Here is a 26,360-nt window from a genome sequence, read left to right on the forward strand (position 1 = left end):
CTGTGCAAATTGATATCAGCTGGGTTAACACATATTGATGGGCCATAAAAGGGGTTTTGCTACCAAGGTGTCACACAAGAAACATCTCATGATGAGTAAAAGCAAAGAGCTTTCCCAAGACCTTAGCCAACTATATTGTTGCAAACCACATCAGTGGAACTGGTTACAGGCGTATTTCAAAACTTCTGAATCTTCCAGTAAGCACCATTGGGCCCATTATCTGCAAGTGGAAGGAACACCAGTCCACCATCAACCGGCCACACACAGGAGTTCCTAATACGATTTCTGACCAGGGAGTTGGAGGATAGTCAGAAGAGTAGCCCAAGAGCCAAGGATCACTCGGAGAGAGCTCCAGAAAGTCTCAGGAGGCAGCAGGTGTAATTGTTACAGAGAAAACAATCGGCTATGCACTCTACCGGCATGGCCTTTATGCACACTCACCCCGCAAGACTCCATTACTGAAGAAAAGGCATGTTGAAGCTCGTTTAAAGTTTGCTACACAACATTTGGAGAAGCCTATGAAATACTGGGAGAATAGGGTCTGGTCAGACGAGACCAAAGTTGAACTTTTTGGTTTTCACATTCCACATCATGTTTGGGGGAGAAATGGCAAAACACACCATACACCAACAGTGAAGATTGAAGGTGGAAGCATCATGTGGGGCCGTTTCTCATCTCATAGCGATGGCAGACTTCATGCAATTGAAGGAATGATGAATGCGGCCATGTACAGAGAGATACTTGAAATGAAATCTGCTGCCATCCACCAGATTGATGCGGATGAGAAGTGGGGGGACCTTCTAGAAGGACAACAATCCAAAACATACAGCAAAGGAAACTTTCAATTGGTTTCAGAGAAAGAAACTCGAGTTATTAGGCCCGGTCAATCACCTGACTTAAATCCAATAGAACATTTGTGGAAGGAACTAAAAGATCAGGGGTTCACAAGAGGGCCGCCCGGAATCTTCAATATTTAAAGGCAAAAGCTTCAGAAGAATGGGCCAAAATCCCAGCGGAGCACGGCGGGCGATTGGTTTCTTCATATAGGAAGTGACTTGAAACTGTCATTACAAATAAAGGTTTCTCCACTTAGGCCAGCTTTACACTTCACGTGATGCAATTCATGGGCCAGTGGACATTACTGCTACAAAAGCAGTGTACTGTTTATACTTGTGCGCACACTGTAAATATGGAAGATTCCACCAGGTGGCAGTGTGAGATATCATCATGGTGAGAAAACGTTCCACTTCGCGGTGTTGTGAATTGCATGAAGTATCCATTAAATTCAGAGGACAGCTTGCCACAATATCTCTGAAAGGGATGTTTAATGATTACATCCATCAGTCCAGGGATGGGCCCATTCCAGCAAGCATCGGGCGCAAGACAGAAACAAAATCCCTGGACTGGGCATCAGCTCATTGTAAGGTGAACAGAAGCACACACATACACTAGCGTCACGCTATCATCACCAAATACCCAAACCTTCTTGTCTTTGGAAGGACACCATAGAACACTGTGGAAACCCACCAGGAAAACATGCAAACACCAGGCAGGGAACACCAGGGATGTGACTCCCTGTGAATCAGCAGCGCTACCACTCTGCCACCGTGCTGCCCCCACACTAGTGCTGGGCGATATGGAAAAATCATATATCACGATATGGATTATTTTATATCACAATAACGATATATATCACGATATACCACCCACAATAAAGTACGTTTCCAGTTATTCTCTGAAAAGTTTGACAAAAATATCATTGCATACTTTTTTTTGCAACTTTATTTTGAAGTGACATTTAACTGAACTGTCACAAAACCACAAGATGGAGTTTCTTTGCGAAAAAGTTCATTTTTATTCTTGATTATCACTTATATAAAGGGTAGAGGATGCATTGCATAGCGACAAGACATTATCATTCATTTGTCATAGCCTATTTAATGCAATATTTTCTTTAGTAATTGATAAAATTAGGATAGAAACGATAGAAGAGAAATAGGACGATACAACACTTTTCTATCGTCCCCACGATATATATCGTCATATCGCCCAGCACCACCCCACACGTGTAATTATTAACAGTATTCATTACTTACATGAAGTTAACGACTTACTTGTAAAATGTAATATACAGTACAAACTTTTAATGCATTTCAAGATTTCAAGTATAAATCTAAAGATTCTAAATGTGCAGAGAGCTGGAATATCAGTGTTCTGTGTGGCTTGCCGCTGCTTTCAGTTCAGGTGGAAGCCCCAGAAGCACATAACGATTAACAACTGGGTCGGTTTTAAAATGATGTTTACGACGGTCTGCTTTAATGATAAAATAATCTACCAGATTAAAATTGATAATTCAAAATTAAAGCCAAAATTTCAAATTTTAATTACAAAATAGACTTTTTCCACTGTGTCTCAAACACGCTGCCATACATTCTGATGCCGTTGTTAAAGTGCCCAGAAAAAAAAAAAAGACGGCACAGAAGATGGTATGTGAGACTTTTAAAATGTATCGTGTCATTACGTGCGGGGAACATGCGACACTTGAATATAAAAGCACCGCGAATGCATTATTAGTATGTCGGCATTTTGCTTCACCACATCGAATCATTCATCAAATATCGAAGCAGGCACATTGATCCTGTAGGATCCGCAAAGCGGCTTTCTGTCTGTCACATGTAGATGGTGAACAGAAACTCTGACGGCACATTCCGAGTTTTAGCACACTGCGCCCCCCAACTTTTTGCTGGTACTGCAACTCGCGCACGCATCACATTAATTTCTGAGGACCTGCCCAGAGGACGCATCAAATGAATGCTGGTAACGTGTGGCAGCCATGATACGTACACGTACACATTGAGTGTGAAGTATAAACAAGCCCTAAGTGTTACATTCAATTCTTTTTCTCTGTGTCATTCCACTTTATTACACATACCTTTATTTATGACGTTTAATGTTGTGAATTCTATATTTGTGGTTTTCTTCAGTTAATACCAACATCTTCTGAGTATTTCATGTTAATAGTCTCATTGGAAATATACTTATACACTGAAAAAAAATAATCGACACGTTCCATATTTATTTCTCCCACTGAAGAAGATATGTACTCGCCAAACACACCTTTGAAACGTCAGTGCAGTTAAGCATCACTATATGCCTGATTTATATACAAGACAGTTCTCATTCTAGCTAACAGCCATTTCTAAAGCAGTGTAAGTGAGATTATAATTTTCAGCACATGAAAAATGTGCACCATTATATCCCTCTATTTTTTATTTTTTACCTGTCAATATATTTTTAAATGCCTCTTCTACATTAGTGGAGTCCAGGGCTGATGTTTCAATAAATGACAAATTGTTCTTTTCTGCAAGGAGGAAGACAAAAGTATTAATCCCCATTAACCTAACATCAATAAAGAAATAATGATACTTTAAATACATTTTAAATTTATCAATCTTTTTTTTTCTCAGCAACACAAATTTACCTGCAAAGGCACGGGCTTCATCAGTGGGCACGGCCCTTAAATGTCGCAGGTCACTCTTGTTTCCCACTAGCATTATGACAATGTTGTTGTCAGCATGGTCCCGCAGTTCCTTCAGCCAGCGCTCCACATTCTCGTACGTGAGGTGTTTGGCGATGTCATACACTAATAATGCACCCACAGCACCCCGATAGTACCTTTAAAAACAATGTATTTAAAAAATAAATGAAGGGCAAATCTATACAACAGAGAACCCTCATGCTTGGAGACAGCATGTAATCTAAATTGGACATGTCTGAATTCTCTTCTTACCATGGTCACACACTGGTGCATTTGTCTGTCTTGAAGACAATGAGAAGTTGGCACAGCAAGCAAAAGGATTCAGACCAAAGAGGAGTAATGTGCCTATTTTTCCATATTAAGGTAACAGAAGAGCAAATCAACCCTTTTACATGGATGTTCTGATTAAAAACCTGTTAGTCACTGCACTGATCTCACAAGCACACAATTACAGTGGTGTGAAAAACTATTTGCCCCCTTCCTGATTTCTTATTCTTTTGCATGTTTGTCACACAAAATGTTTCTGATCATCAAACACATTTAACCATTAGTCAAATATAACACAAGTAAACACAAAATGCAGTTTTTAAATGATGGTTTTTATTATTTAGGGAGGAAAAAAATCCAAACCTACATGGCCCTGTGTGAAAAAGTAATTGCCCCCTGAACCTAATAACTGGTTGGGCCACCCTTAGCAGCAATAACTGCAATCAAGCGTTTGCGATAACTTGCAATGAGTCTTTACAGCTCTGGAGGAATTTTGGCCCACTCATCTTTGCAGAATTGTTGTAATTCAGCTTTATTTGAGGGTTTTCTAGCATGAACCGCCTTTTTAAGGTCATGCCATAGCATCTCAATTGGATTCAGGTCAGGACTTTGACTAGGCCACTCCAAAGTCTTCATTTTGTTTTTCTTCAGCCATTCAGAGGTGGATTTGCTGGTGTGTTTTGGGTCATTGTCCTGTTGCAGCACCCAAGATCGCTTCAGCTTGAGTTGACGAACAGATGGTCGGACATTCTCCTTCAGGATTTTTTGGTAGACAGTAGAATTCATGGTTCCATCTATCACAGCAAGCCTTCCAGGTCCTGAAGCAGCAAAACAACCCCAGACCATCACACTACCACCACCATATTTTACTGTTGGTATGATGTTCTTTTCTGAAATGCTGTGTTCCTTTTACGCCAGATGTAACAGGACATTTGCCTTCCAAAAGTTCAACTTTTGTCTCATCAGTCCACAAGGTATTTTCCCAAAAGTCTTGGCAATCATTGAGATGTTTCTTAGCAAAATTGAGACGAGCCCTAATGTTCTTTTAGCTTAACAGTGGTTTGTGTCTTGGAAATCTGCCATGCAGGCCGTTTTTGCCCAGTCTCTTTCTTATGGTGGAGTCGTGAACACTGACCTTAATTGAGGCAAGTGAGGCCTGCAGTTCTTTAGACGTTGTCCTGGGGTCTTTGTGACCTCTCGGATGAGTCGCTCTCTGCTCTTGGGGTAATTTTGGTCGGCCGCCACTCCTGGAAGGTTCACCACTGTTCCATGTTTTTGCCATTTGTGGATAATGGCTCTCACTGTGGTTCGCTGGAGTCCCAAAGCTTTAGAAATGGCTTTATAACCTTTACCAGACTGATAATCTCAATTACTTCTGTTCTCATTTGTTCCTGAATTTCTTTGGATCTTGGCATGATGTCTAGCTTTTGAGGTGCTTTTGGTCTACTTCTCTGTGTCAGGCAGCTCCTATTTAAGGGATTTCTTGATTGAAACAGGTGTGGCAATAATCAGGCCTGGGGTGGCTACGAAATTGAACTCAGGTGTGATACACCACAGTTAGGTTATTTTTGAACAAGGGGCAATTACTTTTCACACAGGGCCATGTAGGTTTGGATTTTTTTTTCTCCCTAAATAATAAAAACCATCATTTAAAAACTGCATTTTGTGTTTACTTGTGTTATATTTGACTAATGGTTAAATGTGTTTGATGATCAGAAACATTTTGTGTGACAAACATGCAAAAGAATAAGAAATCAGGAAGGGGGTGAATAGTTTTTCACACCACTGTATGCTTAAGACTATGCCCTTCCCCCCCCCTCCAAAGACCACCCCATACTTACGCGGAGGTGATGGCCCTATAGCGTTCTTGTCCTGCCGTGTCCCAGATCTGAGCCTTTATCGTCTTGCCGTCCACCTGGATGCTACGAGTGGCAAACTCGACTCCAATGGTGCTCTTGCTTTCCAAGTTGAACTCGTTGCGTGTGAATCGAGAGAGCAGGTTACTCTTCCCAACTCCGGAGTCACCAATCAGCACCACTGAAATTAAAAGAGGAAAAATCATCAAAGGGATGTTAAAATACACTGCTCTTTATACAGTGCAGTAAAACTCCCACAGCACAAGAATGCGATCTACTCAAGGAATATTACCAATTAATATTAATGGTCTTTCCAAATTTTTTTTTACAAAAGAACTTACTTATCACTACCCAGACCGTTTTAAACTCTCTCTTATATATATTTCTCTTCTGGTTCATCCTGCTTCCACTTCAAAACCAGTCCTGCCCACACACAGCCGACACGGCATTTCTCGATTCCTATTCGTCCTCTTCCACAGATAACTCAACCTCCTGTCCACAGACCATACTGTTTTAAAATACACAGGCAAAATTTATCACCAAATCTCTCCACTATACGCTAACACTTCTACCTCTCCAGGACATAGACAGTTGTATGTTTTTGACACAAGCTACTGAAGTACGCTTACAAAATAAAGCAAACTCTGCATGCAACGAAAATGTACTTCTCCAGCTAGATTCCATGCTCAGAACCATCAACCCCTTTACTAAATCATACAAACACATGCATGAAATCGCTCAGTCCAATCCAACAGCATCTGTACGAATGGCTTTCAAGGAAAATCCTGGGCAGGATTTACGACAATGCAATGCCCTGACATGTCACACCGACGTTGCAGCGATTTTCGTCGGAGAAGATGGCATTTGCATCTATCCCAAAGGCAACTCCTGTAAACAGATTTCCACGCTCAGTATGAATTGCGATCCTATGGTATACCCACTTATATTCCCTTACGGAGACATTGGCCGGCACAAAGTTTTCAAACATGTTCCCGATAAAAAGAACCGACAACAGAATCAGGCTTACTCAATGCCAGTTTTACGCATACAGATTATCAATGAGGAATATATTTAGTATTTTGCACTCCAGCGGCACACTATTCCAACAGTACGTCGTAGATGCGTATGTTAAAACAGAAGGTGTGCGTCTCAACTATCTCAGATTACATTAACAAGATTTGCGCGTGGAATAATACAAAGGACTGTCAAACGCACTGCAAGCAAACGCTGAAAATAACAACGTACGTGTAGGCAAAATGATCATATTACTGTCCACATAAAATGATCATATTACCGTCCACATTTCCAGGAAGTCCATGATACATGCAACAAAACTATTGTTGTACGTGGCTTTTTCTACGGTTAGAACTTTTGACTCATTATCTGTCGTCTCCAGCAAAACACTCATTCACAACTGGGTCTTTCAAGAAGTATTCCTTTCTTCTTGATTTCTGAATTCCTTTCTCACCGTTTTCCGTTCCTATTCTTACACTCGGCTAGTATTAGTTTATTTGAAAACTTGAAATTGGGTTTCATCCTGGTAACAATAGAACATCTAAAGTTAAGGGTTAAATGCAGCTTTTGATACAAACGGATCATGTGGTTTAACAGTGGTGGAGATATGGCACACTGATTAACACAGATATCTCACATTTCCTGCGGTGGGTTGGCACCCTGCCCGGGATTGGTTCCTGCCTTGTGCCCTATGTTGGCTGGGATTGGCTCCAGCAGACCCCCATGACCCTGTGTTCGGATTCAGCGGGTTGGAATATGGATGGATGGATGGATGGATCTCACATTTCTAGTACGCATATTTTCACCCTGTATATACAGTGTCCTCCATAATGTAAGAAACAAAGGCACAATTCTCTTTTTCCACATGGTTCCAGATTTCAGGGCACCATAATGTTTGGGACAATTGGTGTCACAGGTGTTTGTCATTCCTCAGGTGGGTTTCGGTATTTCATTAGTGCAGGAATAAGATACCTCAGCCTGCTTCTACCCTTTGGAGCCACTGTTCAACTCGAGGACAAGAGCAGTGCCAATGAAAGTCAAAAAGCCATTATGAGAATGAAAAACAAGAACACAACCATTAGAGACATCAGGAAAACATTAAACATTACCAACCAACTGTCTGCAATATAATTAAGAAATCATAAAGGGACTGGTAGGCCAAGAAGGATCTCGGCTGCTGGTGACAGAAAAATCCTCACCATGGTAAAGATAAAGCCCCAAATGCTTGTCTGACAGATCAGAAGAAGCCTTCAGGAGACAAAAGTGTGTGTCAGAGATGACTATCTGCAGAAGACTTAATAAACAGTAATACAGAAGCCACACTGCTGGATGCAAATGACTAGTAAGCCATTAAAACAGAAGGCCAGATTACAGTTTGTGAAAAAGGACTTCAAAGAGCCTGAGGAATTCTAGAAAAAGGTCTTGAAGACAAACAAGACAAAGACGAATCTGATCAGAGTGATGGCAAGAGCAAAGTGTGGAGACAAAAAGGACCACCTCATCTGTTAAACATGATGCTTGGGAGTGGTATGGCTTAGGCATGTATGGCTGCTACAGGTCCAGGCACACTTCTCTTCATTAATGATGTGACTGCAGACATCCGCGGCACAATGAATTCTGAGGTGTGTAGAAACACCTTACCTGCTCAAGTTCCAGTAAATGCCTCCAAACGTATTGGATTCATCCTACAAAAGATAATAATCCAAGCATCCTGCTGAGGCAAATCAGGAGTTTTCCAAAGCTACAACATGAAAAATTCTTGAATGGCCATGCCAGTCCCCAGTTTAAATGCAATGGAACAAGGCTTCTATATGCTGAAGAGAAAACTTAAGCGGACAAGCAGGAGTTGAAGATGGTTGCATCAGATGCAAGGCGGATCACCACCATGCGACAAAGTACTAAATATGATGGCCTTCATAGACCTGCTGTGTTCCCAAACATTACGGTGCCTTGAAATAGGAGGACCATGTAGAAACAGTGTTGGCATTACGACATGGTATCATCAAAATGTATGCAAATCCCCTTAAATGATAGTCTGCAATGTGCACTTTAATCACAAAGAGGGGACTGGGCGGTCTCATGGTCTGGAATCCATACAGATTTTATTTTTCTAGCCGTCTGGAGTTTTTTTTTTTTTGTTTTTTCTGTCCCCCCCTGGCCATTGGTCCTTACTCTTATTCTATGTTAATTATTGTTGACTTATTTTGTTTTCTTATTGTGTCTTTTATTTTTCTATTCTTTATTATGTAAAGCAAGGGCGGCACGGTGGCGCAGTGGTAGCGCTGCTGCCTCGCAGTTAGGAGACCCGGGTTCGCTTCCCGGGTTCTCCCTGCGTGGAGTTTGCATGTTCTCCCCGTGTCTGCGTGGGTTTCCTCCGGGTGCTCCGGTTTCCTCCCACAGTCCAAAGACATACTGGTTAGGTGGGTTGGCGATTCTAAATTGGCCCTGGTGTGTGCTTGGCGTGTGGGTGTGTGTCCTGCGGTGGGTTGGCACCCTGCCCAGGATTGGTTCCTGCCTTGTGCCCTGTGTTGGCTGGGATTGGCTCCAGCAGATCCCTGTGACCCTGTGTTCGGATTCAGCGGGTTGGAAGATGGGTGGATATTATGTAAAGCACTTTGAGCTACTGTTTGTATGAAAATGTGCTATAGAAATAAATGTTGTTATCTGAATTTTTTGATTTGTGATTTTAAACTGTGGAGCAGAGGAGTAAATTGAGGAAAAATTTGTGATGACCCTAAACACTTTGGAGGGCCCTGTACATTCAATTTCCTTCTCATAAGCTAACACTGCGGTCTTATTGATAATTGCCGTAACATAGGACCCTGCAATGAACTGGTATCCAGCATTGATTCCTAATTTGCTGCTGGGATAGGCTCTCGATCTTTGAACCAACCATACAGATTAGGCAAGTCTCAGAATATTTTGCTAGGTTTTAATGTGGAGACTGGGGAATGGCTAGCTACTCTTTCAGGTCATTTCCAACTATTTATAAAATTGTTTCCAAAATATACAAAAAATCTATTGAAATAAAATCTGGGGATTTTATTTTTAGATCAAGTTAAAAGTGAACTTCTAAAAGCTTTAGTTCTGAGACAATAGACATATCAATAACATACTTCACACTGTTGACTAATTGATGGCTGATGTTATTGTAGTACTGGGAGAGGGGTTGGGCAGAGGAAGAGAAGTCCCATCGATTCTTTGAGTGCTGCTTTGGGAGGAAGGGTGTTTAATTGGTGGTTACAATGAGGTTCAAAGACAGAGAACAAATGCAATATACACACACACACACACTATATAATAAATAAAATAATAAATATAATAAGATGGAAGGACTGGGAGAGAGACAATACCCCCACCGGGACACAAAAGGGTAGCCGCCCTGGTTTACATGGACTGCAGCACTTCCACCATAACAGGAAGTGCTGCCTGCACAGGAAGCAGGTACACCGGGGGGTGGGGGGTGTATTTGGGGTAAGGTGGGGGTCTGCTTCTGGGTGCCCATGCGGCACTTCCACCACACCAAGAAGAGCTGCACGAAGGTCATCACGGAGCACATCCGGGTGCGTTATAAAACGTACACAGCCTCACTCCAGTTGGGGATAGAGGACGGAGCTTGCGAGGAGAGGAGTAGAGGTGGCAGAAGAATAGAGAAGAGGAGACAGAGAATGAAAGGCAAAAGAAAGGACTGAATAATTGTGGGTGTTTGGGGGCACTGTATTGTGTGCTAAAAAGGAGACTTCTGGCTGTCTCACTGTCTGTCTGTGTCTGACTTCTTTCACAAAATAAATATGAGAAATATTTTTAATACATAATCATAGTGGAATTCTCTCATATCTCCCTCTGGAAAGACTGGACAATGAAAGAATCTTTTTCAAAAACTGTGAAAAGGGTATATAACTTGTAAGTGAGGTTTTTGTTCACCATAGTCATATCCCTTTACTCGGGGTCAGCAGCCTTGCTGAATCTTCTCTGTATTTGTCCATCTTGCTTGCACACATTCCTCCCTCAGGCCTTTCCACTGCACATCCCTGCCCACACATTCCCTCTTTCCCTGTCCAACTCGTACATTCTCTCTGCGACTGACCTTCTCCAGACTCTCCCAATCATCCCTAGATATCACTTTTCCATATTATCTCAAGATAGCTTCTCTAATGTCCTCACTGATTGTTACAACCTTCTCTTAAATTGTCTTTTTACATAATCTTAGCCAGTCAGAGGCAGTCAGTGAGACACTCCCGTGAAGACAACTGTCTAATGCGACATACCCAATGACTGAGACCAACTAGTCTGCGACTGGCCAGGATACAATCAAACAGAATTGATTTTCTCCTTGGTAGGAGGGTTGGACTCTTTACATGCAAGAATTGAGAGCAATGAACATTTAACCAGCAGTACAATGCATAAAATGTAGCAACGAGGAATAAAGAACATGTGTTTTGAACCTGGTCTGTGCGAGACCTCATATTTTACATTACATAACTGAACTGAAAAACAGTTAATGGGCAGAGATTGTTGCTGAACTCTCCACAGTTCTTAACTCCTTGTAATGTGCTGCTCTGCCGGACAACACGCTATTGGCTGTCAGAGAAAACAGATCAGAGCTTGGTTGGCAAAGGTGGAGTGGTGGCTCTGAGGCTAGGCATCTGCACTGGCAATCGGAAGGTTGCCGGTTCGAATCCCATAAATGCCAATAGGGACTCTGCTCTGTTGGGCCCTTGAGCAAGCCCCCAATTGCTGAGCGCTTTGAGTAGTAAGAAAAAAAAATAAATGCAAAGAATTATTAAATCCGATATGGCTGCGATTTGCAGTTGTGTAATTTGACATGGTGCAGCTACTGCAATCTGCAACTATGACATGGCCCACAACAAAAAGTCTTGTAGATGAAAACAAGCCAATCACATTCTGGTGAGGACCAAAACAATGGAACAGGGTATTTAGAAAAGATGGCCTTGGTGTGATACCAAGTAAATCCCGGAGTAGTTCACGTAAGGTATGACGGAAATGATCTACATACACAACACCATGCACAACTACCATTTAATCAGATAAATCCTGGCACTCGGTTCAGTGTCAGAGCATCTTCATCACTCAGCAGTTGATTATGTAAAACCAATTCACTTATGATAAGGTAGATCAAACCATATACAGACACGTGTCCACAAAGTAATTCCCATGTGACCGATGATTAAAACCCTAATCTGAAAAATTAGGGTGAAGCAGGCAGGTGGGCTTCATCTCAATGCAATTGCACTTCAGGCATGATGTGGACACTGGAGACGCATTAACTTCGACTCTATAAAGAAAACATTAAACATTCTGGAACATTATTAACGCATATTTACATTCTTAAAGATGGCAGACGAGATTTCAGATAAAAAAGAAAAGTGGTGGTCTTACAGTAGGCTACTGGAGTAAATACACAACCTCATACACTGCAATAAAAATCACCCGATTACGTTTACTGTCTAAAATTGCTTCTACCCAATGAAAGAAGTCCACAACATGCCGATGCAGTTTTTATTGCTACTTTTGGTTTGCTTGATAGCTTGCTGCGTGAAAGGCCATCAAACCAAATGGAGATGGAAACAAAGTAACAAATCATCTCCCGATCAGGTACAAAGCAAATGGACTACGAGTGTGAATACAACCTTAATCTTCTCATTCCTCTGTTTCTTCCTCAGTGAGAGGCTCAAAGTCTACCTCAGCATTCTCATTTCAGCTCTTTCAAGTTTCTCCTTTTCTCCATCTCTCTCTTCTTCTCCGGTTACTTACCATAACCTCAGATCTTTTAGCACTTTTTAGTCCTCAGTGTTCTAGGGCTTCCCATCAATTACCCTCCTCTGACCCTGCCATGATCACAAGCTCATCAGCACATAACTATTCTCAGAATTTGCCACTCCACACCTCCTCAACAAGGAAAAAAAGGCAAAGGGCCAAGGGGTGAACCCAGATGTCGATCTACTTGCACGTTGAACATTTGTGTCTCCACATTCAAGTACAGTTCTCACCACCGTTACTGATCCCTCATATTTCACTTCTGCCAGTCTTACCCCTTTTTCTGGAACTTTTCTCTTCCTCACACCCTAAAACAATGCATCTCTTGGAACGTACCTAGCTTTATACACACATGATACAGTTTTTCACTCCCTTGTAATTGCACAGTACAAACTGCATCAACCATTCCTTTACTGTTAATGAAACCATACTGCCTATCATCTATCCTCACAAGTTCCCTTAATCTATCATCTATTACTCTCTCTATCACCATCATTAAGTGCTCCATTAACCTTTAACCAAGGTACAGATCTCAAATTTCACTTTGAGGTCCATAAAGTGAATCTGGACAAGACAGTGGACAGGGAGAAGCAGGTGGGCGACTTATTTAGTTTTGCTGGAAACAGACTCTCCAAGATAAGCACACAATGGTTTTGAATGTCACCACTGCAAGCGATGCCTTATAAATCAAACATTAATGGGAGGATTACAAAAGAAATTTACTTTGTTTGCTTTTGAACTGGTTTAATATAAAGCACAGGCACATAAATCTTTTGGTTGAGGTAACACTATACATAAACTCCTACAGCATCACAACCTACAGGAGTGTTTTCGTCCTGAAGGCTTGTGCGTTGGAACTGGGGAGTCCTCTACAGCGCATCTTCAACCTGAGCCTGGAACAGGGGAGAGTACCAAGGTTTTGGAAAACATCTTGTATCACTCCTGTCCCAAAGGTATCACGTCCTAGTGAGCTGAATGACTTCCGGCCTGTTGCTCTGACGTCACATCTGATGAAGACCATGGAGCGGTTGCTGCTTCACCACCTGAGGCCACAGGTTCGCCACGCCCTCGACCCTCTGCAGTTCGCATACCAGGAGAAGGTGGGAGCGGAGGATGCCATCATCTATATGCTTCATCGATCCCTCTCCCACCTGGACAGAGGCAGTGGTGCTGTAAGAATTATGTTTTTGGACTTCTCTAGCGCCTTCAACACCATCCAACCTCTGCTCCTTAGGGATAAGCTGACTGAGATGGCAGTAGATTCACACCTTGTGGCATGGATTGTGGACTATCTTACAGACAGACCTCAATATGTGCGTCTTGGGAACTGCAGGTCTGACATTGTGTGCAGCAATACAGGGCGCCGAGGGACTGTACTTTCTCCGGTCCTGTTCAATCTATATACATCAGACTTCCAATATGACTCGGAGTCCTGCCACATGCAGAAGTTCGCTGATGACACTGCTATTGTGGGCTGCATCAGGAGTGGGCAGGAGGATTAGCACAGAAAGTTAATCAAAGACTTTGTTAAATGGTGCGACTCAAACCACTTACACCTTAACACCAGCAAGACCAAGGAGCTGGTGGTGGATTTTAGGAGGCCTAGGCCCCTCATGGACCATGTGATCATCAGAGGTGACTGTGTGCAGAGGGTGCAGACCTTTAAATATCTGGTAGTGCAGCTGGATGACAAATTGGACTGGACTGCCAATACTGATGCTCTATGTAAGAAAGCTCAGAGCAGAATATACTTTCTGAGAAGGTTGGCATCCTTCAACATCTGCAGTAAGATGCTGCAGATGTTCTACCAGACGGTTGTGGCGAGTGCCCTCTTCTACGCGGTGGTGTGCTGGGGTGGCAGCATAAAGATGAAAGACGCCTCACGCCTGGACAAACTTGTTAAGAAGGCAGGCTCTATTGTAGGAGTAAAGTTGGACAGTTTAACATCTGTGGCAGAGCGACGGGCATTAAGCAAACTCCTGTCAATCATGAAGAATCCACTGCATCCACTGAACAGGATCATCTCCAGGCAGAGGAGTAGCTTCAGTGACAGACTGCTATCACCATCCTGTTCCACTGACAGACTAAAGAGATCGTTCCTCCCCCACACTATGCGACTCTTCAATTCCACCCGGGGGAGTAAATGCGAACATTTATTTTATTTTAATTTTTTTCATTTTTATTACTATTTAATTTAATATTGTTTCTTTGCATCAGTAAACTGCTGCTGGATTATGTGAATTTCCCCTTGGGATTAATAAAGTATCTATCTATCTATCTATCTTTTTTTATCTGCTGCTTACTACAACAATCAGTCTGGGTCATACTGTGGTCATTTATTCCTTTCCAGTTACATTCAAGTAAATACGTATTAAAATCTGAAGCAACATAACTTTGTCACATTATGGATACCTGCGGCCTGGAGAGCTTGACTACTATGTCATTACTTCAGCTTCCTGGACAGGTCCCATAGTTTTGCATTCTTCATTTACTGTATGATAACCGTTTGGTACTTTTTTGTTATTTGCTTTTACTGCTGACATGGACTCTCAATGATGATTAATCGCAGAATCATTTACACTCCTTATTTCCAATCTTACATAATCAGAAAAATAGACGCTTATCAAAAGGGTCATTAAGTGAGCCAATAATGAATTTCAGGTTGTAGTCATACAAGGAAGCAAGGACAACTACAACATCCCCGCCAGGTTTCTGTACACTTGCTGGACCAACAGCGCTTATCCTGCATTACTGAAGTCAGCTGAACCAATACTTAAGATTTCAATGTTTTACACGAGAAATGTGTATTAATTGAAACCTAACCAGAAGTGGGTGGGATAACAGAGATCCGTGGCAAAGCGCAATTTTAAATAATCAGGAGTGCTGAAGTATGAAGGCTCTAGGCAGGTGCACACGTTGCCCCGAAGCTGACTGGTATGCTTGGCTGATTGTGCACTCGTCGGGTCGGTCAAGTGCATCATTCATACCCCGGAGCCGGTGGAGGGCAGCACCTGCACACAATCGAAATCAGGAAGGAGGAGAATCGGAGGTTGAAGAAACATCAGAAGTAAAAGGATAGAAGAGGAGCCTGTGCGAGTGGAAAGGAAGCAGGTGGTGAGGAAGACAAGCACACGGCGGGAGCACCAGGGGCGATCCACTGTTCAGTATGGACTCCTGCCTTAATAGTAATAATTCTTTACATTTATATAGCACTTTTCTCACTACACAAAGCACTTTACATAGACAGTAGACAGTCAACCACTTCCAATGTGCGGCATCCTGCTGGATGATGTGATGGCAGCCATTCTGTGTCAGTACGCTCACCACACATTAGCTGTTAGGTGCTGCAAAGGTGAGAGGGGGGGATTATTAGGAGTCAGAATGACTAGGCTGTAGTGGGCAATTTAGCCTGGACATCGTGATGCACCCTACTCTTTAAGAAAGGATGCCCAGGGATCTCTAATGACCACAGAGAGTTAGGACATCTCAACCAAAGGACAGCGCCATGTTTACAGCACTGGGTCCCCCGACACTGCTATCCACATTCAGAACACAGGCTAAGTGCCCCCTGCTGGCCTTCCCAACACCTCTTTCAGCAGAAACCCACACTTTTCCTGGTTGGTCTCCCATTCAAGTACTGACCGGGACCAAACATGGATTACCTGTTCTGAAGTGCATCCGGTATGGCTGCTGTGGCAGTGGGCTAGAGATGGAGCAAGGCATGGCATGCCATCCCACTGAATGCCAAGGGACTGCCAACAGGGATCCAAGCTCTGTTATGGCTGACTGCACCTGGTGTAAGCAGTGGAAATGTCCGTTTTTAGAAAGGAGGCACTGTGTCTCGGGGTTGCTTTTAAAGGACAGGTTCTGCCTGGGATTTTAACCTCATTTGAACAGACTGATTATTGTTTTTTGACATTTTAACTTCCACTTTTTAGCACCTTTTTTCTTTTTTTAATGGGTAATTTATTGTTGGAGCACTGCACGTTTGACCTTAGGGCACTTTGTCTTTTTCGTGAATAAAAGCATTTTAATACTTTGCATCAGCCCTTGCCAACTTTGTGTGTTCTTATTTGCATGGCTCATAATCAGATATGCTATTGACAGTTCTGGGTTCAAGTGGCTCCTGGAAGTAACCAAAGAATGTGGAGCTGACCCAGGGGGTCACAGCGGGTTAAAGATTTCAAAGGACAATTACACATTCCCATAGGAGGTGCCAGTACACCAACAAGGAGACCCCCAAAATGCCATTTTTAGAATAAATTATTAAACCTTGATATATCTGGTAGGTAATGGCGTTGATGGTAACCAGGCTAAACCACGAGAGATCAATGTTGGTCCTGGAGGGCTGCAGTGGCTGCAGGTTTTTGTTCCAACTCAGTTGCTCAATTTCTACACAATCCTTATCACGACTTGAAACTCTACAACATCAGGTCATCCTTAAATTGTAGATTTGTTTTCCTTTCTAATGGTATCATCTAAATGACTTGCAGCCTAAACCGGATGAATAATTTTCAGTTTGTCCCCTTCTCTGCAGTTTTCATCTGTGTATTTTATTAATCCGAATCATGATGAATACACACGGATGTGAATGGAAACAAGGTAGATGGAGAACTGCCAGTCATCTCTCTCTAGTTGCTAATAAGGAGCCATTAAAAACAGGGAATACAGCTGTTTAAGACTAAAAAAGCAATTAAGGGTTCAAAATCTTAACCAGTAAGTCAACTAAAATGAATCGGTAAAATGTCACTTGAGCAATAAGTGCTTCATCAGCAATAAGTACCTTTTCACGAAGCAGTTTGGTCGGAATAAAAACCTGCAGCCACTGCGGCCCTCCAGGACCGACACTGCTCACTCCCGATTTAAAGGATCGGAGTCGTAAATAAAAAATCAATTCAATGAAGTTAATCAGTTATAAAAACTGGTCACTAATTAAGAAAAGGGTTACAATGAAAACCTGCAGCCACTGCGGCCCTCCTGGACTGACACGGCTCACTCCTGATTTAAAGGATCTGAGTCGTAAATAGAAAACCAATCAAGCAATAAAAACTCGTCACTAATTAAGTAAAGGTTTAGAATGAATACCTGAAGCCAATGTGATCCTCCAGGATCGGAGTTTGACACCCCTGGGCTAAAAATTGTGGTTCTAAATTCTGATAAAGCTTCAAGTTAACTAACCAGTTTGACAGTTATTACTATACTTTTTACGTTAAAGCAGTTATTACTGTATTTTTTTTTTACAAATATTAACTTTTACTGTTAAGATTTGGCCTCTGGCATGTTAAATGGGTGTTTTAGATTGAAGATCTGCTGCTGTCATCGTAAAGCCAAGTCCACTTCAACTGCCTTTTGGATGTGCTGAGAACTTGAAAGATGTCACAAGGAAAGCAGAAAGGATATGAAGGCCACTTAAGTGTACAATACCTGAGAATGTAAGAGACTCCGAAGGAATGTCAAGTGGCAAATATTAACTATTCCCACGCTCAGCTGTTAACACTGTGATCACTAGTGCCTCTTGTCAGACATATAATTAGACAGAATCTTTACGTCTTTTCTTTAACATTACTGGGAGTTTACTGAATTGGGTCAATGGAACATGATGCAAACCTCCAATTTAGATAAAAAATAGCTCATACATAGTCAAATCATATATTATTTTGCCTGATCCCTTTATCCAAAGCAACTTACAACACTTAAAAGACACAACTGCTTACATTTCTTTTGTTCTTAAAATTGGAGGACACGCAGGTGAATGGACTTGCTCATGGTCGCACAGTGTCAGTGTTGGATGGGGATGTCACTACCTTATCTGTGACACTTGTCTGATTTGTGTCACACATGCTCAGAACTTTCACACAAGCGTACTCCACCATACATTTTATGGTGCTACCTGATCTGCTTTGTGCATGTGGAACTAGTTTATGACATACATGCATGTGTGATGTCGCTATTCAATAGGTACTTCAGCATGATTTACACCATGCTTGCATAAAAAAAAAACACCAAACAAAATGTTACTTTCATTTGGGGGTACATTTGCTGACTATAACAAGAGGAGAATAGCATCTAAATACTTCATTAGTTTGCACAGCTTCATTGAATGTTGTGTGTTTACTGTGAGAATAAGTATGCTATGCTTCTCACTATGTAGTTTAGAGAGGGTACCCCTAAGTATACAATGCTGACCCCTTGCATCACAGGCTATGTGTGTGTTGGATATTCATAGTGATAGGAGCTGGGGAGACACAGAGAGATGAAAGAGAGTATAGCTGTACCTCAGAGAGGCACATTAGCTGGCACTGCAGCCTCACGGCTCAGGTCACATTTCTGGCCACGATAATCAGTCCAGTATAGTTGGCAGATGCTTCTCTAGCCCTCAAGGATGCTTAAAAGATCAATGCACCATTATAATCCACTCAACTAATTCAGTTTCTCCTCACTGAATTCAATGCATTCCACCGAGCTTCCAGAAATTCCAAAACAAGTCTGTGTTTTCACCAAGCTTGAGGCGTAGCGAGTTCAGTGGGGCTCATTCATCACCGATTGTTAGCGATGGAGCTTACTTGAAAAATGTTATTAAAAAAACAGTGCTATTACATGCAAGGTAAATAAACTGCATCAAGTAATCATTTGTGACTGCTTCATTCCTTATCCAGCGCAATGCGTCAAGTGACTATTCATAGTATCCTTTCAAAAATGATCAAACATTCACATCATACCCATTAGAAAGAATTTATTTCTCTCCATTTTACTAATGACTACACTAAGACAGACAGACCTCAATATGTGCGTCTTGGGAAATGTAGGTCTGACATTGTGTGCAGCAATACAGGGGCGCCGCAGGGAACTGTACTTTCTCCGGTCCTGTTCAATCTATATACATCAGACTTCCAATATGACTCGGAGTCCTGCCACGTGCAAAAGTTCGCTGATGACACTGCTATTGTGGGCTGCATCAGGAGTGGGCAGGAGGAGGAGTACAGAAAGTTAATCAAAGACTTTGTTAAATGGTGCGACTCAAACCACTTACACCTTAACACCAGCAAGACCAAGGAGCTGGTGGTGGATTTTAGGAGGCCCAGGCCCCTCATGGACCCTGTGATCATCAGAGGTGACTGTGTGCAGAGGGTGCAGACCTTTAAATATCTGGGAGTGCAGCTGGATGACAAATTGGACTGGACTGCCAATACTGATGCTCTATGTAAGAAAGGTCAGAGCAGACTATACTTTCTGAGAAGGTTGGCATCCTTCAACATCTGCAGTAAGATGCTGCAGATGTTCTACCAGACGGTTGTGGCGAGTGCCCTCTTCTACGCGGTGGTGTGCTGGGGTGGCAGCATAAAGATGAAAGACGCCTCACGCCTGGACAAACTTGTTAAGAAGGCAGGCTCTATTGTAGGAGTAAAGTTGGACAGTTTAACATCTGTGGCAGAGCGACGGGCATTAAGCAAACTCCTGTCAGTCATGGAGAATCCACTGCATCCACTTAACAGTGTCATCTCCAGACAGAGGAGTAGCTTCAGTGACAGACTGAGGAGATCGTTCCTCCCCCACACTATGCGACTCTTCAATTCCACCCGGGGGAGTAAATGCGAACATTAATTTTATTTTAATTTTTTTCATTTTTATTACTATTTAATTTAATATTGTTTCTTTGTATCAGTATACTGCTGCTGGATTATGTGAATTTCCCCTTGGGATTAATAAAGTATCTATCTATCTATCTAAGTATTTACATTGGCAGACATATACACAAAGATACTTCTCTGTTTTTAATTATAACTCTTTGATTATCAATGTTTGCTTTACAGTTTTGTCTTTTAGAACTATTAATGAAAGAATAATGCTTAACTGGAAACAAAACCATTCACTATTTTTATTTTGTGCCCATTTTTATTTGTCAATGAATGGCTCTGCTGTTGTTATGCTAATAATCCTCTTCTTGTGCCTCAGTAGTGTGCGGATTTGCCTTTTAAGGTCCTCAGATTAAAAAGTTTCAGATGAAACAAGACTGGATAAAATACTGTACCAGCAGAAGTGTGGAAGAGTTTAGGAGAAGAGGGGGTAGATGTGTTGTGGGATCGGATGCAGAAGATCTTAGAACAGGAGAGAATAGCAGAGGAGTGGTGGAGCAGTAGGATTGCACCCATTTATAAGGATAAAGAATTGTGGAAACTAGAGCTGGATAAAGCTGATGTCACACACCATAAAAATTTTGGAAAAGGTTATAGAGAGAAACCTTAGGGAAGAGACCACTACAGAGGAAGAGCAGTTTGGGTTTATGCCTGGGAGAGGAATTGAGAAAGCTGATAGAGAAGCATTGAGAACAACAGAAAGGTCAGCATATGGCATTTATCGATCTGGTGGAGTCATGCCAGAGTGCCATGTTAAGAGGTCTGGAGGTACATGAGAGAGAAAGGAGGACCACAGAAGTATCAGAAGATTGTTCAGGATATGTATGAGGGAGCGATGACTCAGGTTACAAGCAGTTTTGGGGTAACAGACAAGATCCCAGTTCAAGAAGGTCTGTACCAGAGATCTTCCTCAAGTCCATACTTCTTTGATCTGGTTATGGATGTGTTGACTAGTGGGATAAAAGAACAGCCCCCCCCTGGTTTGTGCTGATGACACAGTGTTATGTAGCACCAGAAAAGAGGAAGTGGAGAGGAAGTTAAAAGAATGGAGAAGGGCTTGAGAAGATAGAGGAATAAAGATAAACAGGAAGATGACAATATGAGTTTTAATGATGATCAGGATTCAGAGGTTAGCCTGCCGGGAGAACTAGTGAAAAGAGTGTTTAAATTTAAATATCCAAGATCACTGGTAGCCCAAGATGTTAAATTAGATACAGAGATAACCCATAGAGTGCAGTGAGGATGGAACAACTGAAAGAAGATATCAGGAGTATTGTGTGATTGAAGAATTACAGCGAAGGTTAAAGGGAAGGATTTTCAGGCAGTGGTAAGATCACCAATGATGTATGGAGCTGAGAAACGGACAATAAAGGGAATACAAGGAGTTGGAAGTTGGATGTGGCAGAAATGAGAATGTTGAGATGGATGTGTGGAGTTACAAGAAAAGGACAGAATAAGAAATGACAATTAGACGTACAACAAAAATGGGAAGGATAGCTAAGAAAGTGCAGGAAAGTAGGTTCAAGTGGTATGGACATGTGATGATAATAATAATTCTTTGCATTTATATAGCGCTTTTCTCACTACTCAAAGCGCTCAGCAATTGCAGGTTAAGGGCCCAACAGAGCAGAGTCCCTTTTGGCATTCACGGGATTCAAACCAGCAACCTTCCGATTGCCAGTGCAGATCCCTAGCCTTAGAGCCACCACTCCGCCAATGATGAGGAGAGACAAGGAATATGTGGGCAAAAGAGTGATGAAGATGAAAGTGCCAGTGTAGAGAAAGCAAGGGAGGCCAAAGAGGAGGTGGATAGATAAAGTAAAAAAAGATCTGAAGGAAAAGGGATTGACTGGCAAGGTGGTGCAGGACTGAGCTCTAAGGAGAAGGTTGACCAAGCACATCAACCTCACATAGAAGTGGGAAAAGAGGAAGATTAAAACGTTTCAAAACCCCTGGTGTAGAGAGTTTACTTTTGGTACCGAGGGGTTACTCTCACATACCAAAAGCATGGATGTTAACTTGAATGAAAACTCCTGACTTGGCTGTTTATAACAGAATCTGTCCTGACCCCTTACATCTGAGGATGTCAGGACAGGCTAAAGCCCTCTACAAGCCTGTATAGTAATAAGCAAGTTGAAATAATTAATGTATTATTTTATAACAAAAACCAGGGGGGTGGACCCCCGGCCGACTATGGTGGTCCAACCCCCCCTTGATAGCTCACTTCACTTCCTATCGGTTCATTGGTACATTCCAACAAGGTCAAAACTGCGGCCCTCAGATTTATTAACAGTTATAGAAAATGCTAAAAGTATTGGAAATTATTGTCTATGCAGGACAAATGAGAATCTACTTGCCGACGTATCAGCAGTATCTAACTTAATACGTGGAAGGAATACGACTTTACCTCCATGACCACCAGTCACAATTTTTCCAGGAATTGAATGTTTAAGCAGTTTTACAATTTTTAAGTGTGTACCATTACATAGGACTTATTTGTCGACTGCTAACACACAACTCAAATACTTCTGTTCTTAACGGTGCGGATGTATACACGGTACTTTCTTTGACGTATGCCGGTTAAATTGGTTGTACTGACATGAGAATATTATTGTTATCTTCTCCTAATGAAGACAAAAAAATGAAATATAGATGTATACTATATGACGTATGGTTTTGAAGAATATTTGAATATATTTGCAACAACAATATTGCAGGAAAATATTGGTGAACGTATTATTATAATACTAACGGTGACTCATGTAGCTAAGACTTGAACTAATAGGATCAGTACAAAGACATGAACTGCTGCATTTACATTCGGAACACTACGATTAAATTCAAAGCATCACAGCAAGAATCCCAAGAACAAAAATCAGTATCATCTTATTACTTGAGTTTTTGAGGAAGGTGTCTCTGCAGAACACTGACCCGAGTGGGCACATTTCAAGTACTGGAAGTGTATTACAGTGGGCGGTTTCAAAGCATTGTTCCGATTGGCTAAAACAAACACTGGGTGGATTTCAAGCGGAGTAGGCGGGTTCCACTGGAGTTTCTGATTGGCTAAAACGACAACTGGGCAGATTTCAAGTTAAGTATCTGATTGGTTGTGTGACGGGCCTTCTTATCATACCGGAAAAAGAATCTTAGTCTGGATGCGTGCAGAAACAATGGTGGCGGATCAGATGTAACTTACCGTTTACTGTGAATAAGATGGAAATTCAAAATTAGTTTTTGTTTTAATACAAATTAAAAGTATAGATTAAAAAGTATAAAAATGTTTAAGTATAACTATGAACAAGATAGAAAAAAAAATGACACACATGAATCTATACACTCAACGGCCACTTAATTAGGTGCACCTTGCTAGTAGCGGGTTGGACCCCTTTTACTGCACTGTATACAATGACACTGCAAGTCCCCATCTCAGTTGAATTAACTCTTTGAGGGCTGAATATTTTTTCCAAAAAGTACAGTTTTCTTAAAAGCCCACAAAGCAATGATTTCACACATAAATCAACATAAAACATCTGTAGCTACATGCATTGGGTACTGTTGGCGCATTTTCGGCATCTCTGGCGGCAGAGTCGGTGTGAGGGCTCCATGATGGTCAGCAGGAATGCATGGTGGGCCAGCTGCCTGGCTTTCTTCGCACAGCAGGTGGGTGACGGTGACGCAATCTGGTTTGTACCACTTGTCATCATTGGTAGTGGTCCTCCCAAGCGAACGCTGCTGTAGGAGCATCAGCTACACAAAAGTGTTCGGCACCACAATCAGCTGGGGACCGATCAGACGATGCTGGTACCTTACTTTCATTTTCGAAAGTGATCCAGATCACTTGCATCAAACTTGGAGTCCGACAAGTCAGAGTCCTATTCAACGAAATTATGTAAAACGTCCGCGGAGTATTTTGTTATGCACATTCACTTAGGTCTCTCAACAGATGTCGGTGCCATTGTAGAGGTTGTTTTCTCTTCACTACTCATGCATGCGTAGGGAATTGAGGTCAAACTAACAAAGCTATGTAACTTTCCTTCTAGCAAAGAGAGTCAAACTAAAGCATAACGGCCAGTTTTGTTGCAGTTTGCAGCTGATAACCGTCCTCTACTCCTGAATTTTGACAAAAGTCGACATCAGCCCTGAAAGACTTAAACATTGAAATCACACAGCACAAGACCTGGCATGAAAAACAATGTATAAACCACAACCAAGGCAGGTAAAAGTTAGTAAAATTGACAATCGTGTAAAAGATAAAAATATAAAGTGCTTAAAAGTGTAAGGTGTAATGAGTGCCAGATTACAGCAGATTTACGAGTATGGATATTAAAGACGTTCAAAGTTATTATTGAACGACTGGAATTCTTTTTGAAATGAGCTGTTCGGCAGTCTGTTAGTGCGTAAGTTGATTGACGTTACGTTTTCCTGAGGGCAGAGGTTCGAAGTGTTGAAGACCGGGATGAGACGTGTCCTTGATGATGTTCTTTGCTCTGCTATGGTACCGGGTGTTGGAAATGTCCTCGAGTGAGGGAGCCATTTGCTTTAAAAGCTGGTGCTAGGTTTGTGGAATAGCTACACATGAATAATCGTATAAAAGGTAAAGTGCATGAGCATTGCACAGAGACAGAATATTATATAGGAGCTAAATACACATTAATTTGAATATTGTAGCAGAATATAAATATATATTGGACAAAAGAAATATTGGTATTGTACAGTCATGTTACTGTGCTACAACAACAACAACATTTATTTATATAGCACATTTTCATACAAACAGTAGCTGAAAGTGCTTTACATATTAAAGAATAGAAAAATGAAAGACACAATTATAAAACAAAATAAATCAACATTAATTAACATCGAATAAGAGTAAGGTTCAATGGCCAGGGGGGACAGAAAAAAACAAAAAAACTCCAGACGGCTGAAGAAAAAATAATAAAAAATAATATGCTAAGGGGATGGGGAGGTAGACAGAACGTACACATAACACAATGACGAGAATAAATGTAATGTGCAGCGTATCTGACATTGACATCCGGAAGAATGGTAGGTTGATTTAAAAAAAAGCGTGCTCAGCAGGAGATCGCGTGTGGATGTGTGTGGTTATAAACTGGAATGGTACCGCTTAATGCAGAGCAAAGCAGGCACATTACACATCCCAGCTCATCGCATTTTAAATATTGAAAGTTAGTGGCGGAACCAAGCCGTTACAGTTGTATTTTGCAGGTTGCGTTCCAGTTTCTGTGCTTTTTGTCACCGAAAAAAAAAGGTTTGACGACGATTGGATGCTTGAAACCCACCCATACTGCTTGGGGAACGCCCATGTTGTTCTGCAGAGACTAGTACTTGGAGTTTTTAGGGCTCTTTATTATTTTCCAGTGAACTTCAAAACTAGTGAACTCTCATTCACCTTTTTGAATTTATCAATGTTTATGCCGCAGCATGTTCACCTAGCACAAAAAAAAAAAAATAAAAATGGAGAGCTATTTACCAACAACATCAGCAAAGTTGCTTACAGTGGTGGAGTCTTTCATCACAGAAGGTGCTAACACTTGGAATTACCTACAGGCCAATGTAACAAGTGGCTCACATTTTTCAGGATCTAAAACAATGGCTTAAGAGTGATTAGTTTAGTACATCCACAATCATCCTACACAAAACAAACAGAGGCGCCCAAATGGCACTGGACTTGTAAACTCATCAGAGGATGGTGAAGGCAAAGATCTGGAACAAGGATAAAGGTAAGGTGAAAAGGTTTTAGATCTGCCCTGTCTCCATATAATGAGTAATGTCTGATTGGATAAACTGTCAGGGTGAGTCATGCTGAGTTCAGGTACTGTGGCATTTTGGGTACGGTGGAGAAATGACATAAACCTCTTATCTCAGACGATATTTTAAAAATGGATGGGTTTCATCTGATACAATCTGCCAGAGTGGAAAAGACAGGAGGGAAAGTAGAAATTTATGTGAACGAGCAGTGGTTTAAATGAACAAACAAACAAAAAAAACAAAAGCAAACACATTACAAAAAGAATGAAAATGTGTCCTCCAGACATTGAAATACTGACTGAAGGCGTCCATGTTCCTACCTAGGGAGAGAAGTTACATTGTCTTTGGTAAACTTTATTAACTCGGCAACAGAAGTGATTCATTCTGTTACCAACACTCTGATAATGAATCATTCTGACCCTAGAGTGCTGGTGGACTTCATGCAGGGGAGCTATGGAAGGAATAAACTTCTATCAGCAGGTGAACACAACAAGGTGGACCCGC

At 41.6% G+C, this 26,360-nt stretch overlaps 1 protein-coding gene across 1 annotated transcript in view; it reads right to left on the bottom strand.

Annotated features, from left to right (window-relative positions):
- Nucleotides 1-26,360, bottom strand: part of LOC120537794 (ras-related protein Rab-11B) — a 76,394-nt gene that overhangs the window by 9,049 nt on the left and 40,985 nt on the right. The window contains exons 2-4 of the mRNA XM_039766994.1: nucleotides 5,647-5,842; nucleotides 3,482-3,675; nucleotides 3,281-3,361 (exon numbers count right to left, since the gene is read on the bottom strand). Coding sequence (XP_039622928.1) covers nucleotides 3,281-3,361; nucleotides 3,482-3,675; nucleotides 5,647-5,842 — 471 coding nt within the window. The remainder of the gene's footprint in view (nucleotides 1-3,280; nucleotides 3,362-3,481; nucleotides 3,676-5,646; nucleotides 5,843-26,360) is intronic.

This window comes from Polypterus senegalus, chromosome 10 (genome assembly GCF_016835505.1).
Source record: "Polypterus senegalus isolate Bchr_013 chromosome 10, ASM1683550v1, whole genome shotgun sequence".
Classification (NCBI taxonomy): Eukaryota; Metazoa; Chordata; class Cladistia; order Polypteriformes; family Polypteridae; genus Polypterus; species Polypterus senegalus.